This window comes from Sapajus apella, unplaced genomic scaffold, assembly GCF_009761245.1.
Source record: "Sapajus apella isolate SASKATOON/1434 unplaced genomic scaffold, GSC_monkey_1.0 scaffold57, whole genome shotgun sequence".
In the NCBI taxonomy this organism is placed as follows: domain Eukaryota; kingdom Metazoa; phylum Chordata; class Mammalia; order Primates; family Cebidae; genus Sapajus; species Sapajus apella.
In genome coordinates, this window is record NW_022436997.1 from 10,518,511 (window position 1) to 10,544,236 (window position 25,726).

At 39.6% G+C, this 25,726-nt stretch overlaps 1 protein-coding gene across 2 annotated transcripts in view; it reads right to left on the minus strand.

Moving 5' to 3' along the window:
* Positions 1–4,645: 4,645 nt before the first annotated feature.
* ELP2 (elongator acetyltransferase complex subunit 2) overlaps positions 4,646–25,726 on the minus strand; it is a 44,348-nt gene continuing 23,267 nt past the window's right edge. For both annotated transcript variants that reach the window (XM_032245308.1, XM_032245307.1), the window contains 11 exons: positions 24,555–24,704; positions 22,292–22,480; positions 19,775–19,844; positions 18,830–18,925; positions 18,632–18,689; positions 17,668–17,740; positions 14,563–14,755; positions 12,078–12,199; positions 9,419–9,552; positions 8,616–8,729; positions 4,646–4,875 (listed from right to left, as the gene is read on the minus strand). In XM_032245308.1, the coding sequence (XP_032101199.1) occupies positions 4,719–4,875; positions 8,616–8,729; positions 9,419–9,552; positions 12,078–12,199; positions 14,563–14,755; positions 17,668–17,740; positions 18,632–18,689; positions 18,830–18,925; positions 19,775–19,844; positions 22,292–22,480; positions 24,555–24,704 (1,356 nt within the window). In that variant the 3' untranslated portion in view covers positions 4,646–4,718. The remainder of the gene's footprint in view (positions 4,876–8,615; positions 8,730–9,418; positions 9,553–12,077; positions 12,200–14,562; positions 14,756–17,667; positions 17,741–18,631; positions 18,690–18,829; positions 18,926–19,774; positions 19,845–22,291; positions 22,481–24,554; positions 24,705–25,726) is intronic.

Consider the following 25,726-nt stretch of genomic DNA (forward strand, 5'->3'; position numbering starts at 1 on the left):
GCAGCAGGAGGGATTATAGGCGCAGTGTAAAACTAGCCACCACACCCGGCTAATATTTTTGGTATTTTCAGCAGAGATGGGGGTTTCACCATGTTGGTCAGGTTAGTCTCGAATTCCTGACCTCAAGTGATCCACCCTCCTCAGCCTCCCACAATTCTGGGATTACAGGTGTGAGCCACCGCACCCAGCCCCGGTCCCAGATCTCTGAGTCCACCTCAGTGTGGGCCTCAGAATCCTCTATCCACCAACCACATGCAGCCATCCAACATTGTTTCTCTTCTGGCCTCAGCCTCATTGTCCTTGGAGTGCCAGTCTCTTGTTTAAGCATGGCAGAGGCTTAATACTGGATCATCAACTACATGCTAGAAGGGAAAGAATTCCTTACAATGTAACACTTTTTTGTATTTGACTTATGGATATGCTCATTCTTTCTTCATTTAACAATTTTTATAAGGAAAATTTTAATATATTAAAAAATTAGAATAATATGACCCCCCTGCTACTGCCCATCTTCATTAATAATCCACACATCTACAACCCACCAAGTCGCCACACAATCATTATGAAACGAGACATTACTTCATTTCACCCATAAATACTGCAATTATGATTCAAAAGAACTTTTTTTTTTTTTTTAAAGAAACCAAGGCTGAGGTGGGAGGACTGATTGATCCCAGGAGTTCAAGACCAGCATAGGCAACACTGCAAAACCCAGTCTCTAGGGAAAAAAAAAAACCAAAACCAATCATAACCACAGCCCCACTGTCATATATTTAAATGCTGTTTCCTTAACATCATCAAATATCCAGTCAGAGTTCAAATTCACTTTATTGTCCCATAAGTACATTTATACAAGATTGATTGGCTAGTTCAGATCAGGATGCAAACAAGGTGCATACATTGCACTGGAGTCACACATCTCAGGTATCTTTCAATCCACAGGCTTCCATGTTGAAGAACCTGGGTCATTTATACTTTGCCCTCTGTAGTCACTCCTCTCCCCATTCCCAGCCCCTGGTAACCACTCACCTGTTTTCTGACCTTATCATTTTGTAGGCCCTACTTTGTACTGATGTACTTCTGACTAGGTATGTTTATGTTCAAGCATTAGAGCCAAGGCCCAAACCTCTACCCTGGCCCTCCTTCTGCTGTGGCCCAACTAGACCTGAGCTGGGCTCTCCATCTCCCTTCCTGTTAATCCTAGAAGTGGATGAGAAGAGGAAGGGAAGGAGTTGGGGCGGGCAGCTTGGTACATGGACATCAGGGCTGTTCCCACCAGCAGCAATAGCTTTGTGTTAGCTTGGCTCCAACATGAATGAAATATTCCAAGGCCATTTTCCTCAACATGTTACAAAAAACTTCCAGCATGCAGAAAAGTTGAAAGATTGTATAGTCAACACCCCTTAAAGAGTTTCCATCATTAACATTTCATTTAACATTTTATTTAAAGGGTTTGGGACCCTGAAGTTTAGTGCTTGTTTAGTGAAATGCTATGAGCCAGACCTTCCACACTGAAAATTCCCAATGTAAATTCATTTGTTAAATGCTCTTAGAAATCCTGCAATAAAGATACCTATCTAACTTTAGCCCTGTGTTTGCCAAATATGGCTTACTTTGAAGCACTTTTTTCTTTCTTTAGTACCAATTTACATCCTGGGAAATGGTGTCTACCATGCTTTAAAAAAATGTGATAAAATAAAGATAACATTTATCACCTTAACCATTTTCGAGTGTACAGTTCAGTCAGTATACATTATTCACATAACTGTGCAACCAATCTCCAGGACTTTTTACCTTGTGAGACTGAAACACTATACCCACTGAACAACTCCTCATTTCCTCCTTCCCTAGTCCTTTGCAACTAGCATTCTACTTTGTTTCTATGCATTTCACTACTCTAGATACCTCATATAAATGGAAGCATACAGTATTTGTCTTTTGGTGACAAAAACAAATACTTCACTTAGCATCATGTCCTCAAGGTTCATCCATGTTGTAGCATGTGTCAGCATATCTTCCTTTTAGAGGCTGAATAATATTCCACTGTATGTATACACCACATTTTGTTGATTCATTCACCCACTGATGGACACATATTGCTTCCATCTCTTAGCTACTGTGAATAAGGGTTCTGCATGGGCATACAAAACTACCACTAGTATTTTACAGTGCTTGCTTCATACCTCTCCACGTCTGTCACTCCACCCAGTTTATTGTTTATTTCGTTAAGTTACAGACCTCAGTAACTTCCCTTAAACATGTCAGTATACATATCAATGACCAGCGTTCATTGTTTTTTCCAAGTCATTTTGAACTGTTGTAGCAATGAGTAATATGGCCTCAAACACACACACATACACGTGTCACTACAGAAAACTCTTCCTGGGAGACAGGAAAGGGGCCATTGTTGGTCATGTCATTTTAATTAAGATAAAACAAAACGACCAACACCATTTAGTAATAGTCTGGGGTAACAAGGGTTGCATCATAGACTGCCACTTTTGCCATCTGGCTCAGAGCAGGGCTATGCCTAACTCGTATCTGGGGACTGCTTCAGATATTATTAATTGTTTCAATATTATGAATCATTACAATTCACAATAATTGCTTCAGATATTATGCATTACAATATGGTTCAAAGGTGATTTAGCAGATGAAGACACAAGTGTGTAAACACGTATGAATTACAATGCAGATTGCCCAGATGTGTAGCAAGTCCTCTGAATGTTTCCTGAACAGAATTAGGTGATTTTTGAGGAAGATGCTTCAGCACCATTTGGGAAAACTGACAACTTGAAAACTCAGTCTCTCTACGGCAAGGCCTACTTTCAGATAACCTTGGGGGTTCTGTGCTGGGAGGGGAGCTAAAGGACTAAGTTAGGCCTCTGAATCTGCTCTGGAAGCCTGCGTGTATTGAGGTAAAAGCCCGTGTGCCAATGTGAGTAAAGATTCCTCAGTTGATAAGCAAGGAAATGGGCAAGGCATCTTGGTCTCTGAGGTTCCAAGCTCAGATGCTCACTGCCTTAGTGCACGTATACTCACACCCCAACCCCCAACTGAGGGCATAAGTGTATACACAGATGCAATAGTCTAAAGTACACTGTCTGAATATGGATGGCCATGAGCCACATGTGGCTACAGAACACTTAAATGTGACCAGTCTGAACTGAGATGGGTCATATAAAATATTTCACTAATAGGTTTTTCACTAACAGGTTGACATAATAATATTTTGGATATACCGTATTAAAGAAAATGTGTCATTAAAATAAATTTCACCTGTTTTCTTTATTATGTGGCTACCAGAAAATTTAAAAATTATATATGTAGCCCACACTATAAAATATAGATTAGAAATATTGCATAGCACTGACCTAGAAACCTCCATTTAGGCAAAACATCTTAACCCCTTTGGAAGCAAAATATGTTAAACAAAAGCATAAGCTCCCACCAAGAAAATCCTCACCTTAGTCTTTTCAACCTGTCCACATGTTGAAAACATTCTGTACAGCCTTCACTGCATTGTCAATCTGTCAGATGGCTCTATGTTCCAACACGGTCAGAGTAGTCCTCTGCTCACACTAGTCTTCACACTACTTCCTGTGTCATCCCTGTTAAGCTCTCTCCACCCAACACCCAGGCTCCCAACTCTCTTGGCTGCCTCCAGCCCTCAGCTGGCACAACTGACGTGCTGTTTCCAGCACACTTTTCTTCTTTCTGTATCCTCCTTGGGGTACATACATCCCCCATCTCATGACTTCAGCTATCACATAAATTCAGATGATTCAGAACTCTATTTTTTAGCTCCTACATCTATCATTTTAAATGTCAGGAAATTATACTTTAAGTAAGTCCTAAAAAGATGAATCTATGTACTTTTAAAGAATAAAAGAAATGACTGATTGCAGCTCAAACCTACAACTGCCTGCCAAACTCTACAATGACTGGCATATACCAGAAAGAGGAGGATCAAGACAGAGTTAGCACACTTGGTGTGGTATACTTATCTATAGAAAATGTTAAAATAAAAATTAAGTAATCTGGGTTTCCTCTCTTGATTTTCTATATCTACTCTCTGAATAGGGCAATAAATAAGGAAAAGTCCCAAAGTGGGGCAAATGAAGTTCCAAAATAACATAAAATTGGGCAAACCCAGTCATGAAGAAAAAAACAGAGGTTCTTAAATCGGGACACACAGACACAACTCTATAGGTCTAGGAGTCTCTGAATGTATGTGTAAAGTTCTGGCTGTGTGTGCATGTTATATAACAAAGCAAAAGGTCCATAGCTTTCATCGCATTTCAAAGGGTCTAGGACTCAAATAAAGACTGCTGCTACGTGACTTAAAAAGTAAAACTCAGGCCAGACACAGTGGCTCACGACTGTAATCCCAGCACTCTGGGAGGTCGAGGTGAGCAGATCACCTGACAAGGAGTTTGAGCCCAGCCTAGCCAACGTGGCAAAACCCCATCTCTACCAAAAATACCAAAAATACAAAAATTAGCCAGACATGGTAGTGTGTGTCTCTAGTCCCAGCTACTCAGGAGGCCAAGGCTAGAGAATCACTTGAACCTGAGAGGTGGAGGTTGTGACAGAGCAAGACTCCAACTCAAAAAAATAAATAAATAGAAACTCAGTTCAGTTATGAAGATAAAGATGATCTATTTACATAATATTTTAAGATACGAGTGCCTGACAGCATGTAGTTATTAAGTCCATTACAGTGCATATTTATTGACTCTGTATATCTTCACAGTGTGATCTTCACCACAGCTTGCAAAGTGTAACCACTCAGCACCTTCTGCTTCCTTCTGTTCAGTTTTTCCACTACAATTCTTCCAGCATAATTTTCTGATAGCAAGTGTATGACTTTGGCTAAAACAAAGATAGAGAAATCACGAAACATTTTTCTAATTAATGGTGTAAACAAAATTGGAAGTTAAAACCTGAAAATTAAAATGTACAGGTTTTAAAATACCATCATTAACATTTTAGCAATTTTATTTTAACCTGGAAAATATTTTACTTTATTTACTTAAAACTGCAAGACTAAAGTTTAATCTTACTCACTAGCCAATGACATCATCAAAAAGAGCAAGACAATAAATTTCTGTCAAATGTTTTAAAAAAATAAAAAATATTTTTATTTAAAAAATAAAGTTTTTAAATGAATGTTTTAATGATCAATGGAATTGCACGAAACAGCTATTCAGGTTAGTCTTTCAGATAACAAAACTAAATGTATTTCTAAAAATTTCAACTTTACAATATATTCTAGATTATTTTATTCTTTCTTTTTTTTTTTTTTTTTTTTTTTTTGAGATGGAGGCTCGCCCTGTAGCCCAGGCTGGAGGGCAGTGGCTCCATCTCAGCTCACTGCAACCCCCGCCTCCCAGGTCCTGGTCCAAGCAATTCTCCTACCTCATCCTCCCAAGTAGCTGAGATTAGAGGCACGAGCCACCATGCCCAGCTAATTTCTGTATTTTTTAGTAGAGACAGGGTTTCACCATGTTGACCAGTCTGGTATTGAACTCCTGACCTCATGATCCACCTGCCTTGGCCTCCCACAGTGCTGGGATTACAGGTGTGAGCCACTGCACCCGGCTAGATTATTTTATTCTTTTGACATCCCTGTGAGATAGATGAACTTGCATTTTTACTACTGGGTAAAGAAAGATGATGAAAGATTTAATGTACTGCCCAATGAAAAAGTCTTGGACTCTAGTGTGACCTCTAACTGCATGACCTTGTGAAAGACCATCATATTAATGCTCCCTGTCCCCCAACCCCCTAGTCCTTTAAAAAGGCAGACCCAGAACGTTACCAAACATAGGTTAGCAACAAATCTCTATGAAAATACAACATCATCTATAAATTTAACCTGCAAATTAGCTTCCCAAACCAAAAGGGAATAAAGTGAAAAACTTAAGTAGGTTTTAGGGCAGTAAACACTGAAAACAATATTAAAGCACAGAAATTACACTTTCATTTGCTGACAGTCCCTGTCACCAGATGCATTCTCATGATAAAAAGGGAAAAATGAAGTAATGAAACACATTTTAAGCATCAGTCCTCCTGAACCTATGTAACAAGATGACTGCGTGCGTGCCCTTACAAGTAGTCATTCTGGGAGGTTACAACAGTGCTGCAGTGCTTCAACTGTTTTCTAAAATTCTTCTAGAGAAAATGCTTCCATATTATGCAGACTATGACTTGAGTATGCTCAATGATAGCTCATCTTCCTTTGAGGATGAATTTGGTTGTTGAAAGCACCTGGAAGTAAGCTTTATAATAAATATAAATGGCAAGCTTAATAAATATAAATGGCAAGCTTTAAAAAGAAGAAATGATTGAAATAAGTAATACCATAAAAGGCATTATGATTTGTTTTCTTATGTCACTAGTAAGCTAGTTCTGAACACAATTCCTATAGAGAAGTTCCAAGAATATTTTAAGTGACAGCAACATCACTGGAATCTCAATTATTATGGATTAAAGTGCTCTCATTTCATTAAAAGAATGATTTGAAGTAGTGACATCACTGAAATAAACTTAATATATGGTATATTTCTTTCTAAGGGAGTTACTTTGAGGAACAGTACTTGTTTGGCTATGTAAGCTTTGAGATAGTGAGTTTCTTTTTTCTTTTTTCTTTTTGGTGATGTCCTTTAAATGCAGCATGTTAGCATGTCACATTTAAGGAGACAGAGAGTTTTGCAAACTAACCTAAAGGGTAGTTTTTGCTTATGTTACCTTTGTAAATCTTATTACTAGCAAAAGCTTTAATTTGAAAAGTACTTGAAATTTGGTAACGGAAATATTAGCAATCCAAATAATAGAATGTTAAGTCACTTATTAGTTCCATCTTGCAAATCCTAAGTCACCAAAATGACCAAAGAAAAACACAACCTTTTCAAACAAAAAACTCAAATTCTATACATGTTCCCTTCCTGCACTTTCTAAGGGGCTCCTCGCCAGTGTCCCACACTGGGGCCACTGAAGAGGTCTTCACACCAGGTTAGAGGTGAAGTGAGCACTGTGGGCAGGCAAGGTGGAAGGCAAGGGTGCCCAGGAGGAGAGAAAATTTCAAATGCCTGAAGCATGGAATTTCAACAGATTTCTTCCCTCTTCAGCAAGCCAACAGCACAAACTAATTCAACTGCTAAACCCAGCACCAGAAAGGCAGGACAGAAGCCATGGGGGCATGGCAGAATCTCATTTTAATAAAATACAATTTTAATAAGCACTAACATGCTTGGCTGACATGGAGACAAGATCTGCTGGATGAACTATCTTACAAAAGACATGCTCACAAATCTCTCCCCATTAAGCACTCATCCTCATCATATTGTCATTTGAAATTGTATTTTCAACAGTACAGATACATGAAGGTTGAAAAAGTCTAAGAAAATATAACACAGAATGATATTAGTAACTTTCTGAATGTTTAGACTTTTTTTTTTTGAGACAGGGTCTCACTCACCCAGGCTGAAGTGCAATGGTGTGATCATGGCTTGCTGTAGTTTCCACCCCCTCGGCTCAAGCGATCCTTCTACTTTAGCCTCCCAAGTAGCTGGGACCACAGTCATGCACCATCACACCTGGCTAATTTCATTTATTGCTTGTAGACTGGGGTCTCACCATGTTGCACAGGCTGGTCTCAAACTCTTAGGCTCAAGCAATCCTCCCGTCTTGGCGTCCCAAAGTACTAGGATTATAGGCATGAGCCAACACACCCAGCCAGATTTAGACATTTTTAAAGAATAAAATGTGACAACCATGGTGGCCCATGCCTGTAATTCTAGCATTTTGGGAGGCCAAGAGAGGAGGATTGCTTGACCCCAGGAGATGGAGAACAGCTTGCCCAACACAGTGAAACCTCATCTCTACTAAAAATACTGTACAAAAAAAATTAGCCAGGCGTGGTGGTGCATGTCTATAGTCCCAGATATTTGGGAGGCTGAGGTGGGAAGACTGACTGAGCCCGGGAGGTAGAGGTTGCAGTGAGCTAAAATCTTGCCACTGCACTCCAGCCTAGGTGACATAGTGAGATCCTATCTCATACACACACACAAAAGAATAAAACATGTAAAAGGGTAGATTAAAAGTGATCCCTGCTGTCTAAGTGGGTGGGATGGGAGGAGGTTGTAAACAGCAGGTGCTCTATGCCAGCTCAGGTGGCAAAGGCATGAGGCCCAGGGCATGAGTCTTGCTATGCCTGAAAGCTGTACTACAGGATCTGAGGTAAAGGGTTCAATCATAAGGAAATGACTACCAAAGTGCAATCCAGAATATTTTTAAAAATCACAAGCATTTTGAATCAAATTAAGAATCTACTATCGTCAAATTCTAAAACACACCATTATGAAAATCACTTTCATTTCAAATGGTTGTTTATAAAAACAATATTATACAAGCAAGAAATTTGGTCAAACTTTTAAAAATCAAGTACAATATAATAATATATGGTAATTTCAGATTACCACAAAACAAAGTGGTAGACACCATGAATAAAGATATATGGCCCTCTCCACGAAAATGTGGCATAAAATTTGCCACAAAAGATCCCACAATTTCTAGCTAATCTGATGGAAACAAAAATAGGAAAGAAGTACCTTTGACTTGTTTCTACACAGCGGATCCAGTCATTTATTTCTGGAACTTGATTAGTCTTTTTCCAGGTGTATAAGCAAATCTTTCCACACTCCAATCCTACTGCAACCACATATCTGTTTTTAAGGGAGGGGGACAACAGTGATTAATTTAGCATGAAGTTCTAGTATCTCCATCATTGCTCTAAAGTAGTTCTTCACAGTGCCTCAACTGTCTCTGCCTTACAAAAAACTCTGTTTGTAGGCATCAGCTCAGGACACGCTGCACACAGATTTAACTGTGTCCTCTGCTGGCAAAGCCCACAAGCCAATGTTTCCCCAGCTGGCTGCAGGGACCCTTATTCCACCGAAGATGCTTGTTACAGAAAAAGTACTACAGTCCTGGATTTGGTGAAGTAAGAATCTTTGAGCCACATTCCTAACCTGTATTTTACATTCTGAATCATTAGGGTCTATCAATTTAAAAATTATTATGAGAAACATAAGCATTTTGAAAAAGACAGCAACTCAGGCCAGGCACAGTGGCTCATGCCTGTAATCATAGCATTTTGGGAGGCCGAGGCAGGTGGATCAGGAGTTCAAGACCAGCCTGGCCAACATGGTGAAACCTCATCTCTACTAAAAATACAAAAAAATTAGCCAGGCATGGTGGCGCATGCCTGTAATCCCACGTACTTGGGAGGCTGAGGCAGGAGAAAAAGGCAGTAACTCAGAAGCCAGGAGAATCCACAAATGAAATGACATGAGGGCTACATATTAAGACACCAAGTGGTCCTCTTAAAACTGAGCCCCACACAGAGACTGACCTTTGGGAAGGGTGGAGCACCGGGCAGATGCTGACAGCTGTCACAGCCCCACCCACGTCCAGGACTGAGGAGCAGGGGCCAATGTTGTGGTCAATACAGTCATCAGTGGAGTCGCATTCACCCCAGACAACCACCTAATACAGACAGATCACAAACTGTAAAACCTTCTCTTTGCAAGGTTTCTAGCAATGTATTACAGTTTCATTGGCAAAGATAAAGCAAGTATTTGCTCTAGTATTTTTAAAAATGCATCATTTACATTTGTGCATGATGTGCCAGGACTTCAGAACATTTCAAGCATCACAAAGAAGGAACAGTGCAGCAGGCATGCATCTCTGAGAGTTCAACTACGTTAAGTGTGTTGGTCCAAACACAAAGTGTCCCTGACCACAGACCAGAGGGGGTGTGTAACACGACTTCTATACTCACAAATTGGTTCTGATCCAGTGGTGCCCCATCAGTAAGCTCATGCACCTCCCCAAGAGGCTACCACAAAACATCTGAGAACTAATCAGCTTTCTAGCTCTTCCTCTACACCACCCATTGCTCAGAGAATCTACTCAGCTATGAGGAAAACCTGACCTGGATGATACCCCTCATAAGAAATGAGGCTCCCCTGGAACCTCATGCCTCAAGGATGTGTGGATAGTCACAAAGAAATGGAGAGTGGGTCAGGCATGGTGGCTCACTCCTATAATCCTAGCATTCCGGGAGGCCGAGACGGGTGGATTGCTTGAGGCCAGGAGTTCAAAACCAGCCTGGTCAACATGATGAAACCCCATCTCTACTAAAAATACAAAAAATTAGCCAGGTGTGGTAGTGGGTGCGTGTAATCCCACCTACTCAGGAGGCTGAGGCAGGAGAATCGCTTGAACCTAGGAGGTGAGGGTTAAAGTGAGCCGAGATCACACCACTGCACTCCAGCCTGGGCAACAAGAGTAAAACTCTGTTTTAAAAAACGAAAGAAATGGAGAGAGAAGTGACGTGGACAACAGTAGCTCAATACAGAACCAAAACAAGATTCTGGGCAGAAGGCTTTGTCTGAGCAAGCAGAAGTACATTTCAGAGAATGTCCAGTGAATGCTGCTTTGTCTGTTGGAGCCCTGACCTACCCTTGAGAGCAGCAGCTGCACCACGTTCTATAGGCATGTGTTATGGTTTGGCTGTGTCCCCACCCAAATCTCATCTTGAATTGTAGTTCCCACAATCCCCATGTGTTGTGGGAGGGACCCAGTGAGAGGTAAACGAATCATGGGGGTGGTTACCTCCATGCTGTTCTCATGATAGTGAGCGAGTTCTCATGAAATCTAATGGTTTTATAAGAGGCTTTCCCCCTTTTGCTCAGCACTTCTTTCTCCTGCTGCCACATGAAGAAGGATGTGTTTGCTTTACCTTCTGCCATGATTGAAAGTTTCCTGAGGCCTCCCCAACCCTGAGGAACTGTGAGTCAATTAAACCTCTTTCCTTTATAGATTACTCAGTCTCCGGCAGTTCTTTATAGCAGCATGAAAACACACTAATAGCATGACTGTGGAGGACAGAAACAGTCCTGCTTCCTCAGCATTGAGCACAGAACAGGCGTACCAATGCCAAGAAAGAAAGAATAGGTAAAGGAACAGAAGGGAGGGTCTGAGACGTAAAGTCTGCCATAGAGGCTGATATGTAGGTGTTTAGCCTGAGTGACACCCTGCCTGTGCTAGCCCTCCACTGCAGTGATCTGTACCATGTCTGTGACTAGAAAGGGAAGGGACAGGAAAGGCAACACTAAACTGCCTCACCATCTCCTGTCTGTAGGAACAAAAGGATATTTTAAAGAGTATGAAAACAAAGGAAAGACCAGTAGCGAAGTGGACATTTCCCAGAGAAAAAGGGTGAAGGTCATGTCGGAGAACATATTCCAAGGCTGGGTGTAGAAACTCATGCCTGTAATTCCAACACTTTGGGAAGCCAAAGTGGGAGGACTGCTTGAGCCCAGGAGTTGGGGACCAGCCTGGGCAACATGGCAAGACCCATCTCTATACAATTAAAACATTAGCAGGGCATGGTGGTGAGCACCTGTAGTCCCAGCTACTTGGGAGGTTGAGGCTGAGGTGGGAGAATCGCTTGGGCCCAGGAGGTCCAGGCTGCAGGGAGCCATGACTATACCACTGCACCCGGGACCCTGTCTCAAAAAACAAACAAACAAACAAACATATTTCTAGCTACTTTGTTCTGATTTTTTTAAAGCTTGGGTCGGTCATATTCCAGCCACTTCTGGAACTAAATCAAAAGGTAAGAATCATTCATTATAGACAAGTGTTAAATTCATAAAAGTATGAAAACTAGAGATAATTTTTCCCTTATGCCACTACCTCTCTGCTGCCCTCTTGGTTTCTTGGTCTTGATTAATTTCATTTATTACTGTTCTTCCACTGGGACCATTTGAGGAATGTCATTTGTCTGAAAGGTCTTCTCTTTTTGACAATTCAGAGAAATTTATTTATAGAATTTAACAAGAAAAGTCTTTTTTTATATGTACATATATGAAAAACAGAAAGGAATAAATAAGCTGATTTTTAAAAGCTATAACAGAAAGGCAAGATTATGCATTTTTTATTCAAACATACGTATAAAAATATTATTTTACATTTGAAAAAATAATAAGTTTTTAAATAATTACCTTTTTGTCTCGACTCCCAGTGAAGAAATACTTGCTATCAGGACTCCAGTCACAAGACCAAATAATTCTACTGTGCACAGAAGTAATTTTGTTGGTGAAGGCAAAAAGAGTAAACACTGGCTCTGAAAAAAATATGTATACACTATTCACAAAGCAGAGAGAGCTGGGTTTTTACCTGTTAGAAGTGATGTTTAAGTGCCATATACACCATGTGACTTAATATTCAACTTATATGCGCTGACTTTGCAATAGACTGAAGCCGCAACTAACCTTCACCAGAAGGCTGTGGACATACAGTTATTCTTCTAGTAGGGGATGCTTTTGTACTCACTGGTCACTCTCTAGTGACTGATGACAAACATCTTCCAAACACTCAAATGAAGTTCAACTTAAACCTATAGAAGAAGCCTGAAGCTATTTAGCCTTGCTTAAAGTAGGCAGATTTGCATATTAGGCTATAGAAAAAAGAAGAATGTACCACTTAAATAATGTTTAAAAAAAGAAATCTTAAGAAAATATTTTCCTTGTAAGATTTAAGTGTAAGGCAACTTCTAGCCCTTATATGGACTAAACCTCAAACACATAACTGTTGGTCAGGCACGGTGGTTCACACCTGTAATCCCTGCACTTTGGAAGGCAAACACGGTAGATCACCTGAGGTCAGGAGTTTGAGACCAGCCTGGCCAACATGATGAAACCCCGTCTCTACTAAAAACACAAAAAATTAGCCAGGTGTGGTAGCAGGTGCCCATAATCTCAGCTACTCAGGAGGCTGAGGCAGGAGAATCGATTGAACCTGGGAGGCGGGTGCTGCAGTGAGCCAAGACTGTGCCACTAGTCTTCAGCCTTGGCAACAAGAGCGAAACTCTGTCTCAAAGGAAAAAAAACAAAAAATAAGTAACTGTTTATGAGGAGGGAATAAGGGTGTATCCATTATTACTCCATAATCCATAAAGATATAACAAATTAATACATGTTATCAATATAATTTTTTGGGGGGAGGGAACAAAGTCTCACTCTAGTGTGCAGGCTGGAGTGCAGTAGGGGGATCTCGGCTCACTGCAACCTCTGTCTTTCGGGTTCATGCAATCTTCCTGTCTCAGCCTCCTGAGTAGCTGGGATTACAGGCATACATCACCACGCCTGGCTAATTTTTGCATTATTTTAGTAGAGATGGGGTTTTACCATATTGGCCAGGCTGATCTCAAACCTGCCTTCAAAATATTCACCTGCCTCCACCTCCCAAAGTCGTGGGATTACAGGTGTGAGCTACTGCACCTATCCAACTTTAATTTACTTTTTATTTTTTTGAGATGGAGTCCTGCTGTCACCCAGGCTGGAGTGCAATGGCACCATCTCGGCTCACTGAAACCTCCGCCTCAAGGGTTGAAAACAATTCTCCTGCCTCAGCCTCCTGAGTAGGAGGAATTACAGGTGCATGCCACCATGCCTGGCTGTTTTTTTTTTTTTTATTTTTAGTAGAGACGGAGTTTCACAATGTTGGCCGCGCTGGTCTTGAACACTTGACCTCAGGAGATCCACCACGCCTGGCTGACTTTAGCTTTTTAAACAGTAAATGCTGCATGTTAGGAAAAGATAGTGATGCAAAATAAAAGAGTCAGTTCTAAAACATACTGCTGAGTATACTTTACAGTCCCTGGGTGTTCTCTAAAACACAAGAAACAAAGACTAGAAATACCACAAAATCAAGTTGTATGCAAGTGTTATCAACGGAAAAATTAAAAACAGGATTAAACAACACAAATAAACTTTAAACACTCTCTAGAATTTATCCACCAAAAGAAATGGGAAATAGAAATAGGCCACTGCCCCAACTACACAAAGGATTTTAGTCTTTTTTGTTGTTGTTTGTTTTTTTCAGTTTATGCCAGGTTCAGAGTAGAATGTGGGTAGGTGGGCTAACAACTTGCTCAGGAGTCATGTTGTCTAGATGGATGCCCAATATGCTCTTCTCAACGAAGGAAGTGACAGGAGAGGATAGGAAGAAGGATAATGTTTTCCTTTACATTTCCTAATTTAAAATATTACTATATTCATAAAATAGTTCAGAGAGAAGAAACCACTCAACCATGAGTTTTCTTAGTTGTATCTTCATTATTCCTGTCCCATAAAATCCTAGCTCAGAATATATCATCCATTAGGTTTTGTGGTAGCATTCTATCACCATCTGCAAAACTTAACTTCCTACATACAGATGTTTATGTTTCTTGAACTGAGATATCTGAACACGTGCCATCTTGACTACATAATCACAAGTAGATCAACCCAAACAGAGATCATCTCCATTTAAATCTTGCAGGGAAGGTCAAGTCTTCATCAGTTATCCAAGAACTTTGGAAGGCTTCAAAGACATGAGGCTCTACCCTTCACCCTGTTAACTTTCGCTTAAGCAACAGCTGCTTAATGTACATAAAATGGACATAACTGTTTCACTAATAACTTTCCCAATCAGAAACTGTTTTACCGAACTCAGGTGAGATTGTATCCTGCTTTTTCCACAATGACCAGGTTCGATCTCTGGAAACAGCTAGTAAGAACTTGTCATTAGGTGAGAAGGCCATCTGCGTGACTGTCAAACTGTGGAAAACTAAATTCTGCACCTGTTTCCAAGATGTGGTGTTCCAAAGAATGATAGCTGCATGCTCTTTCTTAGCTGCCTATAGGACAGAGATGAAACAATGAAGCTAATAAGTAAAAATAAACTGAAGAGAAAACATTTTAAAAACAATATTGCTTCTATCAGTATATTTTATTTATCTGTTTGAATTTTTAAAAAAATCCCTAGGAGACAACATACTACAACCATTTCTAATCTCTGGGAAAAATTAGGGAAGACCGGAATTTGAAAAAATAAATCATCAGGAACTAACGTAATCATGTTTTCTCATTTTTTTTTTTTCCTTTTCACTGTACCTCTCAGATCTTAAAAAATTCTTCCAAGACCAGAATTGTGACATGGAAGGGGAAAAAAATGAAATGAAATGCTGTGACATGGAGGGGAAAAAAATAAACAGTATTCCAAAATAAAGGTTTCGCTTTAAAAAAGATCATTCCTCAAAGAAATGAGGGACCCAAATGAATGATAGGTATATTACATTCATATGTCAAAATACTCAATATTGTGTAAAAATTCTCCCCAAACTGATCTATAGAATCAATGCAATCTCCATTAAAATTCCTGCAGTATTTTTGTAGAAACTGTCAAGCTGATTCTAAAGTGCAAAGTAAAGGACGATCTACTACAGCCAAAATAACTCTCCACTTCCTAATTTCAAGATGTATTATTAAAACACTAAGGTTACTAAAAGAATATGGTACTGGCATCATATCAAAAAAGATCAACAGAACAGAATAAAGTCTAGGGAACAGACCCACACATATGAACAACTGACTTTCGACAAAAGGACAAAACACAGTGATGAAGGGGATAGTCTTTTCAAAAAATGATGCTGAAACTGGTATCCACAATAAAAGAAAATCAGTGTTCATCTATACGCCATGACAAATACAAGAATTAATCTGAAAATATCATAGGTTTAAAGGCAAGTTAAAAATCCATAAAACTCCTAGAACAAAACACAGCAGAAAAATCCTTGTGACCTTGAGTTAGACAAAGATTAGATACAAGAAAGACACAGCCTAATTAAAAAAAAAAAACTAATAATCTGAACTTCACCAAAACATAAAACTTCTGTTATGTGAAAGACACTGTTAGGAGAATGAAAAGCCATTGAGAAAAAAATATCTACACAAGCACATCTGATAAAGTTGTATCCAGGGTATATAAAGAACTTTTCAGTGTCCATCAATGGATAACTAGATTTTTAAAATGTGGTGTGTATACATATACACCCCCCCATGAATTATTACTCAGCCATAAAAAAAAATGAAATCATGTCTTCTGCAGCAAAATGGATGGAACTAGAAGCCATTCTCTTAAGCGAAATAACTCAAGCAGAAAGCCAAAAACCAGTCATCCTCGCTTAAAAGCAGGACTAAACAATGGGTATACATGGACATAACAACATGGAATAATAGTAACCACTCTATGATGACAAAAAGCAGATTAGTGATTTCCTAGGAATGGAGGCAGGAGGGGGATGGGAGAGGTAGAAAAGAGGAATTGCCAAAGAGCATAGAAAAGGTTGGGGGCTGATGGATATATTCAGTATCTTGATTGTAGTGCTGATTTTACAGGCATAAACATGTCAAAACTTATCAAATTGTTCACATTAAGCATACAATTTATAGTATGCTAATGACCCTAAATAAAGCTGTTAAAAAATGTTTAGAGGATGCACACCTTGCTGTGAGTCAACTTGAAAAGGGGGAAAAAAAATCAATTACAGGATTGACAGTGCCCTAAACTAGAAACAAATTATCTGCTCAGTAGAAGCCCAGACATTTGAACTACTAAACTCCATTTTTCCCAAAGATTCTTATTTCCTATAAGAGAAGGAAGTCTTCTCAGTACGACCTCAAAGAATAAACAAGTGGGGTGGGGGTGGATGTAGAGGAAGCACAGTAGTATTTCTGATGGTGCCTCTTAATGCAGGTCAGTGGCATAAATCCACAGTAAAAGCAGGGACAGGAGCCAATGCAGGTGGGCAGCTCTTATTATCATATTTAAAACAAGTAAATAAATTTCAGAAAATGTAAGAGGAATGTATGGGTTTCAGACCCTTCAGACAATCTTCCATAATTACTATATCATTCCATAGGATATGGACAAATACTGAATGACGAATTCAAGATCATCCTTCTAGGTAAATGCGAAAGTCATCTGCCTTAGGTCAGTGCCAAGAGTGTCCTCAAAAAAAAACGCCTGATGGACACTCCAGGTTTCCTCTTCTCACCTCCCTGTGTACTTCTTCCCTGTGTCTCTAGGATTCTGATTATTCAAAACTTTTCCCATTTTTGGGCATCATTTTGAGATACCCTTTTTTTAATACAGAGTCTCACTCTGCGATTCTCATGTCTCAGCCTCCTGAGTAGATGGTATTGCAGGTGTCACTCTGAGACATCTGATTAAATCACTTTTAGCAGGGGGACACAGATAAACTAAAAATGTGCACCTGAAACAAACTTAAAATGCAATCATGGCTGGGTGCAGTGGCTCACGCCTATAATCCCAGTACTTTGGGAGGTTGAGACGGGTGGATCATGAGGTCAGGAGTTCAAGACCAGCCTGGCCAAAATGGTGGAACCCTGACTCCACTAAAATACAAAAAATATTAGCCAGGCGTGGTGGTGTGCACCTGTAGTCCCAGCTACTCAGGAGGCTGAGGTAGGGGAATCACTTGAACCCAAGAAGCAGAGATTACAGTGAGCTGAGATCGTGCCACTGTTCTCCAGCCTGGCAGTAGAGTGAGACTCTGTCTCAAAAAAAAAAAAAAGCAACCATAAGCTTTCAAAGAGACAGAAGGGAAAGAGACATTGAGAAAGATTCAAAAAAGCCAGCAATAATGGCCTTTCACGTAGAGTTCTGCCTAACTCATTACCAAACTTGCAGGAACCTGATGACCCAAATAACCTGTGACCAAGCAGAGTCAAAAGTAAAATTCCCTACCTTACAAGCTGAGGCAAGCAGAGTCTTTGAATTGTTACAAGTAACACAAAATATTTCATAACCATGTCCATATCTAAAATTTAAAAAGAAAAAAATGTATTCTGTATTAGTAAATGAACTTATTCTCATGCCACACAATTTTTAAAAGTGAAAAGAATAACACCAATCTCTCTAGCTAACACACAGTTCTTTTAAGGAACATTATATGTTTGTCTAGGTAAACATTTGAGAGAAAGGGAGACAGGAGAAAAATGCCAGCTTCCTATAAGTAATATAACTCATCTAAACAATTAACATACAAGTTTTTACCTCCTGCCCCCAACTAGCCAGTACCTAAACAATAAACCACGGAAATGTTTTCATTGGGAACCATCAAAGACAAAAATGACCAGTCATAACCATAAATCTTGTCTTTTTTTCGAGACAAGGTCTCACTCTGTCACCCAGGCTGGGGTGAAGCAGTGCAATCACGGCTCAATGCAGCCTCAAATTCCTGGGCAGAAGTAATCCTTCAGCCTCAGCCTCCCAAGTAGCTGGGACTACAAGCATGCATCATCAAGCCTGGCTAATTTTAAAAAATATTTTGCAGAGATGGGGTCTCGCTATGTTGTCTAGATTGGTCTCAAACTCCTGGCCTCAAATGATCCTCCTGCCATGGCCTCCCAAAGTGCTGGGATTACAGGTGTGAGCCACTGTACCCAGCCAAGTCTTTTTAATAAAGGAAAAATACATATTGTTGTTCTTCTCTACTTTAAAAATAAGATGAATAAACATAATATACAGTAATATAAAAATAAACCTGAGGCTTAATTCTCATTCCTTATGAAGTGCCACTAAGAGATGTATAGCAAAAGAGGAAAAAGGTAGGTAGAAGTAAGACAAAGAAAGCAAATGCTGGGGTGGGGAGGAAAATCCACAAATTATGGCAGAATCAGACCAAAGAGCTAAATACAGTTTAACTTACAGTTTTTGAACTTCAGGCCACAAAGTATTCTGCAGAAGATGATCCTCAGTGGGAGGCTCTAGAATAAATTGAAGCTATTTTTTACTATGTTCATCCAAATAGAAAAGTGAATTCTATAGTACTTATTTAGGTCAACAGCAATAGATAACATACTGTGTATTCTAGTGATTTATTAAAATTCTCTTTGTCACTTCTTACCAGTAAGTATGGAAGGTTGAAAGGTCACCTGCTGATACTCAAAACCAGTACTAGTTAACAGCTCCTCTTCATCAGAAGGCTGAGAAGCTATATCTCCTAGTTTAAAGAAATACATCATGAATACAGTCACTATTTTTAGGTCTCCTTCACTTGTCTCAATATTAAGGCCACCAGATAGAAAGCAGTGGTACTTCTAAGTGGTGTGATTCACAGCTGTGTCCATGTGATTCCAAAGGCAAGAATATTTCCATTATTCCAGTATTCTCTAAACGTGCTCCTGGCAGCATTAATCAACTCCATAAAGGTTCCTTCCATTTTCATTAATGTAACAGTTTCCAAACTTTTTAAACTACACAACCAATTCTTCAGGTTACCTACATTCTTATCTGTAGTTCTAACACTCCAGAAAACATGCTTTGTGGCAGGATGTGGTGGCTCATGCCTATAATCTCAGCACTTTGGGAGGCCAAGGCAGGTGGATCATCTGAGGTCAGGAGCTCCAGACCAGACTGGCCAACATGGTAAAACCCCACCTCTACTAAAAACACAAAAATTAGCCAGACATGGTGGTGCATGCCTGTAGTTCCCAGCTACTCGGGAGGCTGAGGCAGGAGAATTGCTTGAGCCCAGCAGGCGAGGTTGCAGTGAGTCAAGATCACACCCACTGCATTCCAGCCTGTGCAACAGAGCAAAACTCTGTCTTAAAAACAAAACAAAACAAAAAAAAAAACCTGTGCTTTGTGAAAACCGCACCTACTTCAGTGGTCTGAGTGTGTAACAAAGAGTACTTATCACAAAATTGGTGATAGAGAAGATAGATACATTTATTGCGATTAAAAAAAAATCAGCTGTAACAAACATTAGGTAGACATTATACAAGTGTTGACTAAGATTTAAGTACCACTACAGGTGGTACTTTAATAACTTTGAAGACAAAAGCCTTACCCTGAAAGACAGCTTTATTTGATAATCCCAACGCAGGGACAGTAGCTCCCTCTGGAAGATCACTATCTTGCTAGAATAGAAAATATAATATCTAAGTTTTACATGCTAAAGTTTTACATAATAATTTTAAAACTAAAAGTTACTGTTACTTTAGGTACTACAAAAAAAGTCACACTCATAAACGCCGAGAAACAGTTTAAAGACCATCTTGTGTGGATGTCTACCTGTACTTTCACTTCCTGAACCAACAATGAAACACTAAGCAATAGCTCTCCAACAGAGAGGCCCTATCAGGCCTCCAACTCTCACCCAATCCATAAAGTCAGGCATCCTCTCATTCATAAAGGGATCTCATCGAACCATAACATTTCAATGGGTTTCTGGGTCTGACAGGAAATGCAGTGGACTGAAAATGGAAGGCCCAGAGCTCTACTTCCAAGATAATCTCACAGGCACATCCCCTGATGATGCTCATATAAACACAGATGCTTCTCAGAAGGGAACAGTTACAGTATTACTCATAGTATTTTCATTAAACATATCTAAATAACTGAGTATTTTAAAACTTTGTATGAGTGCCATTTGAAAAGGCAATATCTGCTTATATTTTGCAATTTAATCAATCAAATTATTACATGTAAAACTATATATAACCAAATCATCAAAACTGGCACATGCTCAGAAACAGTGTTCTGTACAATTGAGACTTTAATACAGAAGCTGAAACTTGACACAAACATGAATAGTAAGAATTTAAAACCATCAAAAATGTCTACCAGGAATACAAGAAACAGTATGCTTTATCTCAGAAACCAAGAAAAACTAACATAGAAAGGAACAATAAGAGGCATTTCTACGTACCGATCCCAAAACTTGGTATGGAAGCAAACCCAAACGGGAGCAAGCAGCTCACCACACTACAAGATCCCTGTATCTTAGGACACAGAACTAAGTGTATAACTGGGACTAAGCCTCTCATGGAATCGTAAAACTCCATTTCAATTCCTAGAACTGAAGAGATCCTGAAAGTAACTGCCCCTGCACCTCCATATGCTTAGCTCTACCTAAGAACCACAATCAAGACCTCCCTTTTAATCTTGTTCCTATTGTCCATTATTATTAGAAACAAGCACAACAGAATCTTAAAACCTCTTCACATAATCAAGAAAGCCTGTAGAATGACGTGCTGAGTATACATTCCAGGAAATTCAGTTGGGTACTTCATTTCTAATTAATTTCACTTTCTTCTCCAGTCTTACACAGACTGGTGCTAGTTTCACTGCCTTCAGAGTCTCTTGGCTTCCAGGTAACTCTCTTCCAAAATGCTTTTCATCACTCTTTGTGTAGAAGCCTCCAACGGCACCCCACAGTTGGACTGTGCCTGCCTCACAAGATCCTTCACCATGGACTTTTCCCCATTCTCTCCACTTCCATCCAGTCTTCATTTCAAGAGGTACCACAACAGCTCTGGCCTCCCCTTTGTTCTCTCTCTCCTCCTTTTTGCCTATCAAAAGGGTACTTACCCTTTTAGAACTCAGAACCAAATTTGTGACTCAACTCTTAAGTGAAGGACTGAATGATATGGACTTCTGTGTAACACAACTATCTTCTTAATCTTCCTTTCAAAATTACTTCATAATTTTTATAATCCATGTATTATTATAAGTAGCTCAAATCTTTTTTAGAAAGGAGTATAAACATAAAAAAAAGTTACTCTTACAAAACCCAAATGAAGTCCCATTAAACATGTTTCTCTTATTCCAATACAATGATCTCTTCCTTCTCTGAAATTTACTTTAGTACAAGATTAAGCAATTAACTGGTCTTATTTAACAAGTGCAGGTACATTAGTTCCACTGCCCACTACCTCTACCCTTACCCTACAGCTAGATGTTAATCCCCTTGAAAACAGCATCCATCTTTTATTTTGTTTTATTCTAGGTACCTAACGCAGTGACAAAACATAGTATTCATGTCTCAATTGAACACTAATGCAGCTTTACAGTATTTTTAGCTCATTTGCTACATAAAATTTCTGGTTTTAGTATTTAAATCATTATACCTCACAGTGCACCAAAAAGCTTGTCAAACCATTAAGAAACAGTAAGACTTTTGGACAGGCACGGTGGCTCATGCTTGTAATACCAGCACTTTGGGAGGCTGAGGTGGGTGGATCACCTGAGTCGGGATCCACTGACTCAGTCTGCCCAACATGGAGAAATCCTGTCTCTACTAAAAAATACAAAAATTAGCTGGGCATGGTGGTGCATGCCTGCAATCCCAGTTAGGAGGCTAAGGCAGAGGAATCACTTGAACCCAGAAGGTTGGAGGTTGCAGTGAGCCAAGATCGTGCCATTGCACTCCAGCCTGGACAACAAGAGCAAAACTCCATCTCAAAAAAAGAAACAATATGACTTTCTTTCTACCCATATATTCCATTTAAAGCCTGAGGCAAAAAAATTTTAAATTTAAAATGAAGTGAGTAGATTTAGGTAAAATATTTAGAGAAATACTCACATTACAAAGCACATGATTCAGTGATTGTCCTGTAATGGCACAAAAATTTTCCACAAAATTCCGAGGTGCAGAAAAAACCCGAAGAACTTTTTCATCTGCTCCAGATACAAACTGAAACCGATTAATCATTGTCAAACATTTCAGCTCATACCCATGTATCTGAGGCCTTGCAATTTCATGCCAAGTCACCTGGGTAAGACAGGATAAGCAAAAATGATCGTTCAAAACCTGAATTTTCAACAAGCAAATTATTAGATAAAAATTATTTACTATACAATGGAAATATAACCATGGGGGCAAATTCATCCATGAATAAACCAAACTTGGGCAGTATTGGTAACAATCACCTAGAGCCACAGAAAATCACTCAAAATCATTTGACTTGTTTTTCAGTTAACTACAGGTGTTGCTCCCTATATTCTCAACTCTATTTATTGAATCATGTGTTACTGAAGCAATAATGTTAGTGACAAACTTCATTAGCTCTTACAGAATGACTCATAGTTAGTTCCATGAATTTCTATCAGAAACTGAAGCAGAGGATCCTGATTTTCTCTACCACATAGCAGTTCAAAGTTTACCAGTAGTGAAGTTTTACAACTGTTTGAGCTCAAGGCCAGCAGTTAGCAATTAACTGGTCTAATCTAATAATTACAGGTACCTTAGTTCCACTGCCCCCTACCTATACCCCTACCCTTCAGCTAGATGGTAATCTCCTTGAAAACAGAATCCACCTTTTACATTTTGTTCTATTCTAGGTGCCTAACATAGTGAAAATTTCTTTAAACAAGAAATGCCCTATGCTGGGTGTGGTGGCTCACACGTGTAATCCCGGCGCTTTGGGAGGTGAAGGCAGGTAGATCACGAGGTCAGGAATTTAAGACCATCCTGGCCAAGATGGTGAAATCCCATCTCTAATAAAAATACAAAAATCAGCTGGGAGTGATGGTGCATGCCTGTAATCCCAGCAACTGGGGAGCCTGAGGCAGAGAATTCCTTGAATCCGGGAGGTAGAGGTTGCAGTGAGCCAAGATTGTGCCACTGCACTCCAGCCTGGTGACAGAGCAAGACTCCATCTCAAAAAAAAAAAAAGAACTGCCCTCAACTACTATCATCTAATATTATATGACTTTAGGCTCTTATTATACACTTGATAATGCTTCCTAATTACACCTAAAATTATGAGACATAACAAAACTGGGCAACACAGCATTACCCTGTCTCTACAAAAAAATCTAAAAATTAGCTGGGCGTGGTGGCTCACACCTGTAGTCTTAGTTACTTGGGCGGCTGAGGCAGAAGGATCACTTGAGGCCAGGAGTTCAAGGCCAGGCTGTGCAACATAGCAAGATCCTGTCTCTACAAAAAACAAAAAATAAAATGTCCAATCGTTTTCCAGGATGGCTGTATCATTCTGCATCCTCAGTAGCAATGTGTGAAAGTTCCAGTTGCTCTGCATCCTTACCGGCACTTGTTAATATATTTTTTACTTTAGCTATTCAAGAGGGTGTGTGGAGGTATTGCATCATGGTTCTTTTTTTTTTTTTTTTTTTTTTTCCCGAGACAGAGTATTGCTCTGTCACCCAGGCTGGAATGCAATGGCACGATCTCAACTCACTGCAAACTCCACCTCCCAAGTTCAAGCAATTCTCTGCCTCAGCCTCCCAAGTAGCTGGGATTACAAGTGCCTGTCACCACATCTGGCTAATTTTTATATTTTTAGTAGAGATGGGGTTTCACCATCTTGGCCAGGCTGGTTTGAACTCCTGATCTTGTGATCCACCTGCTTTAGCCTCCCAAAGTGCTGAGATTACAGGTGTAAGCCACCACGCCCAGTGCATCATGGTTCTAATTTGCATTTTCCTAATGGCTAGCTAGCATAGTTGCCCTAATTTTCATGTGTTCATAGATGTTTTCTTTCAAATAGATTAGTAAAATAAGAGGCCGGGTACAGTGGCTCATGCCTGTACTCCCAACACTTTGAGAGGCTAAGGCAGGTGGATGACCTAAGGTCAGGAGTTTAAGACCAGTCTGGCCAACACAGTGAAACCCCATCTCTACTAAAAACACAGTAAGTAGATTGGCGTGGTAGTGGGTTTGTCTAATCCCAGCTATTCCAGAGGCTGAGACAGAATTGCTTGAACCTAGAGGAGGACGCTGCAGTGCGCCAAGATTGCACCACTGCACTCCAGTCTAGGTGATGCGAGCGAAACTCTGTCCCAAAACTAAATAAATAAATACATAAAAGAAGAAGATGTTTTACCTGTGATTGGTCTTTTTTCTTCCATGGAGCAAAAAGTCTAGTTGTCTGATCAGTACCAACAGTGATAATAAATTCTCCTTCTGGATCCCAGACTAGGTCTTGGACACCATCAAAGTGTCCTGAAATGACAATCTGTGGAGTCCACTCTCTCTGAAATGAAAGTGCTCATGACACATATCAAAATAATCAAAGACTGCCACCAAAGTAAAGCACTCATGTCCGATAACAAAGAAGACTAAAGCCCTCTGGCAAGGTGAAGAGCTAAGTATACAAGATCGGATCACAGAATAACAGGATCCACTTTCCAATCAATCATGTGAGAGCTTAGGCATTCGAATATGTGTTGTATCCTTTAAAGCAGTAACTGTGGGAAATTTCCCCCCATTCATCATTTACTGAGCAGCCAGACACTACTTAACCTGTGTCTCAATTATAGAATAAAACAGGTATTAAAACAGCACCTACCTTCTAGGGTTATTATCAGGATTAAATGAGTTACATTTGTAAAGTACATAAGATAATTCTGGTATACACTAGGTTCTATGTATTTATTAAGCTAAATAAAAATTGCATAAAATGTAAAAACATTGTGTAAAATGAGTCAGTGGATGTGGGCCTGATGGCTTTATAAGTAAAAGGAGTTACAGGTGTAGAGGACAGAAAAAAATGAATCAAACCTAGTTGGTTCACCTACTAAGAAGCCTACAACAACCATATAAACAAACAATAACAAAATATAGAAAATGTCACGTGCCTGGTCCACAGAGCATCTTTTTGAACAAACTCAAGTGGGAATAAAACTTAAACTTTAGAGGAAAATTAAATGTGTATAAGTAGCTAACAGGTCATTCAAAATCTAGTCTGATAGATAAGTCAGTGACTAAACTATATTATTTCTGGTCAAAAAAAAAAAAAAGGCTGTGACAAAAAATGTTCCTGCGTCTGTGAACAAAAACTGATTCTAAAGTTAGCACTAATGGGAGTTTACAAAAAGGTCTGCGCAATGGACAGCACTTTTTGACTAATAACACAGTTTTCCACAGTAACAGTCCTAAAGGGCAGTGTTTGGCTTTTAAAAAAATCACCTTTGACTGTAACGATGTACTCCTCTGCTGTGGGATGTTGACAGTGGGGAGGCTGTAAGTTGATGTGTGGGGGTATAGAGTCGTGGA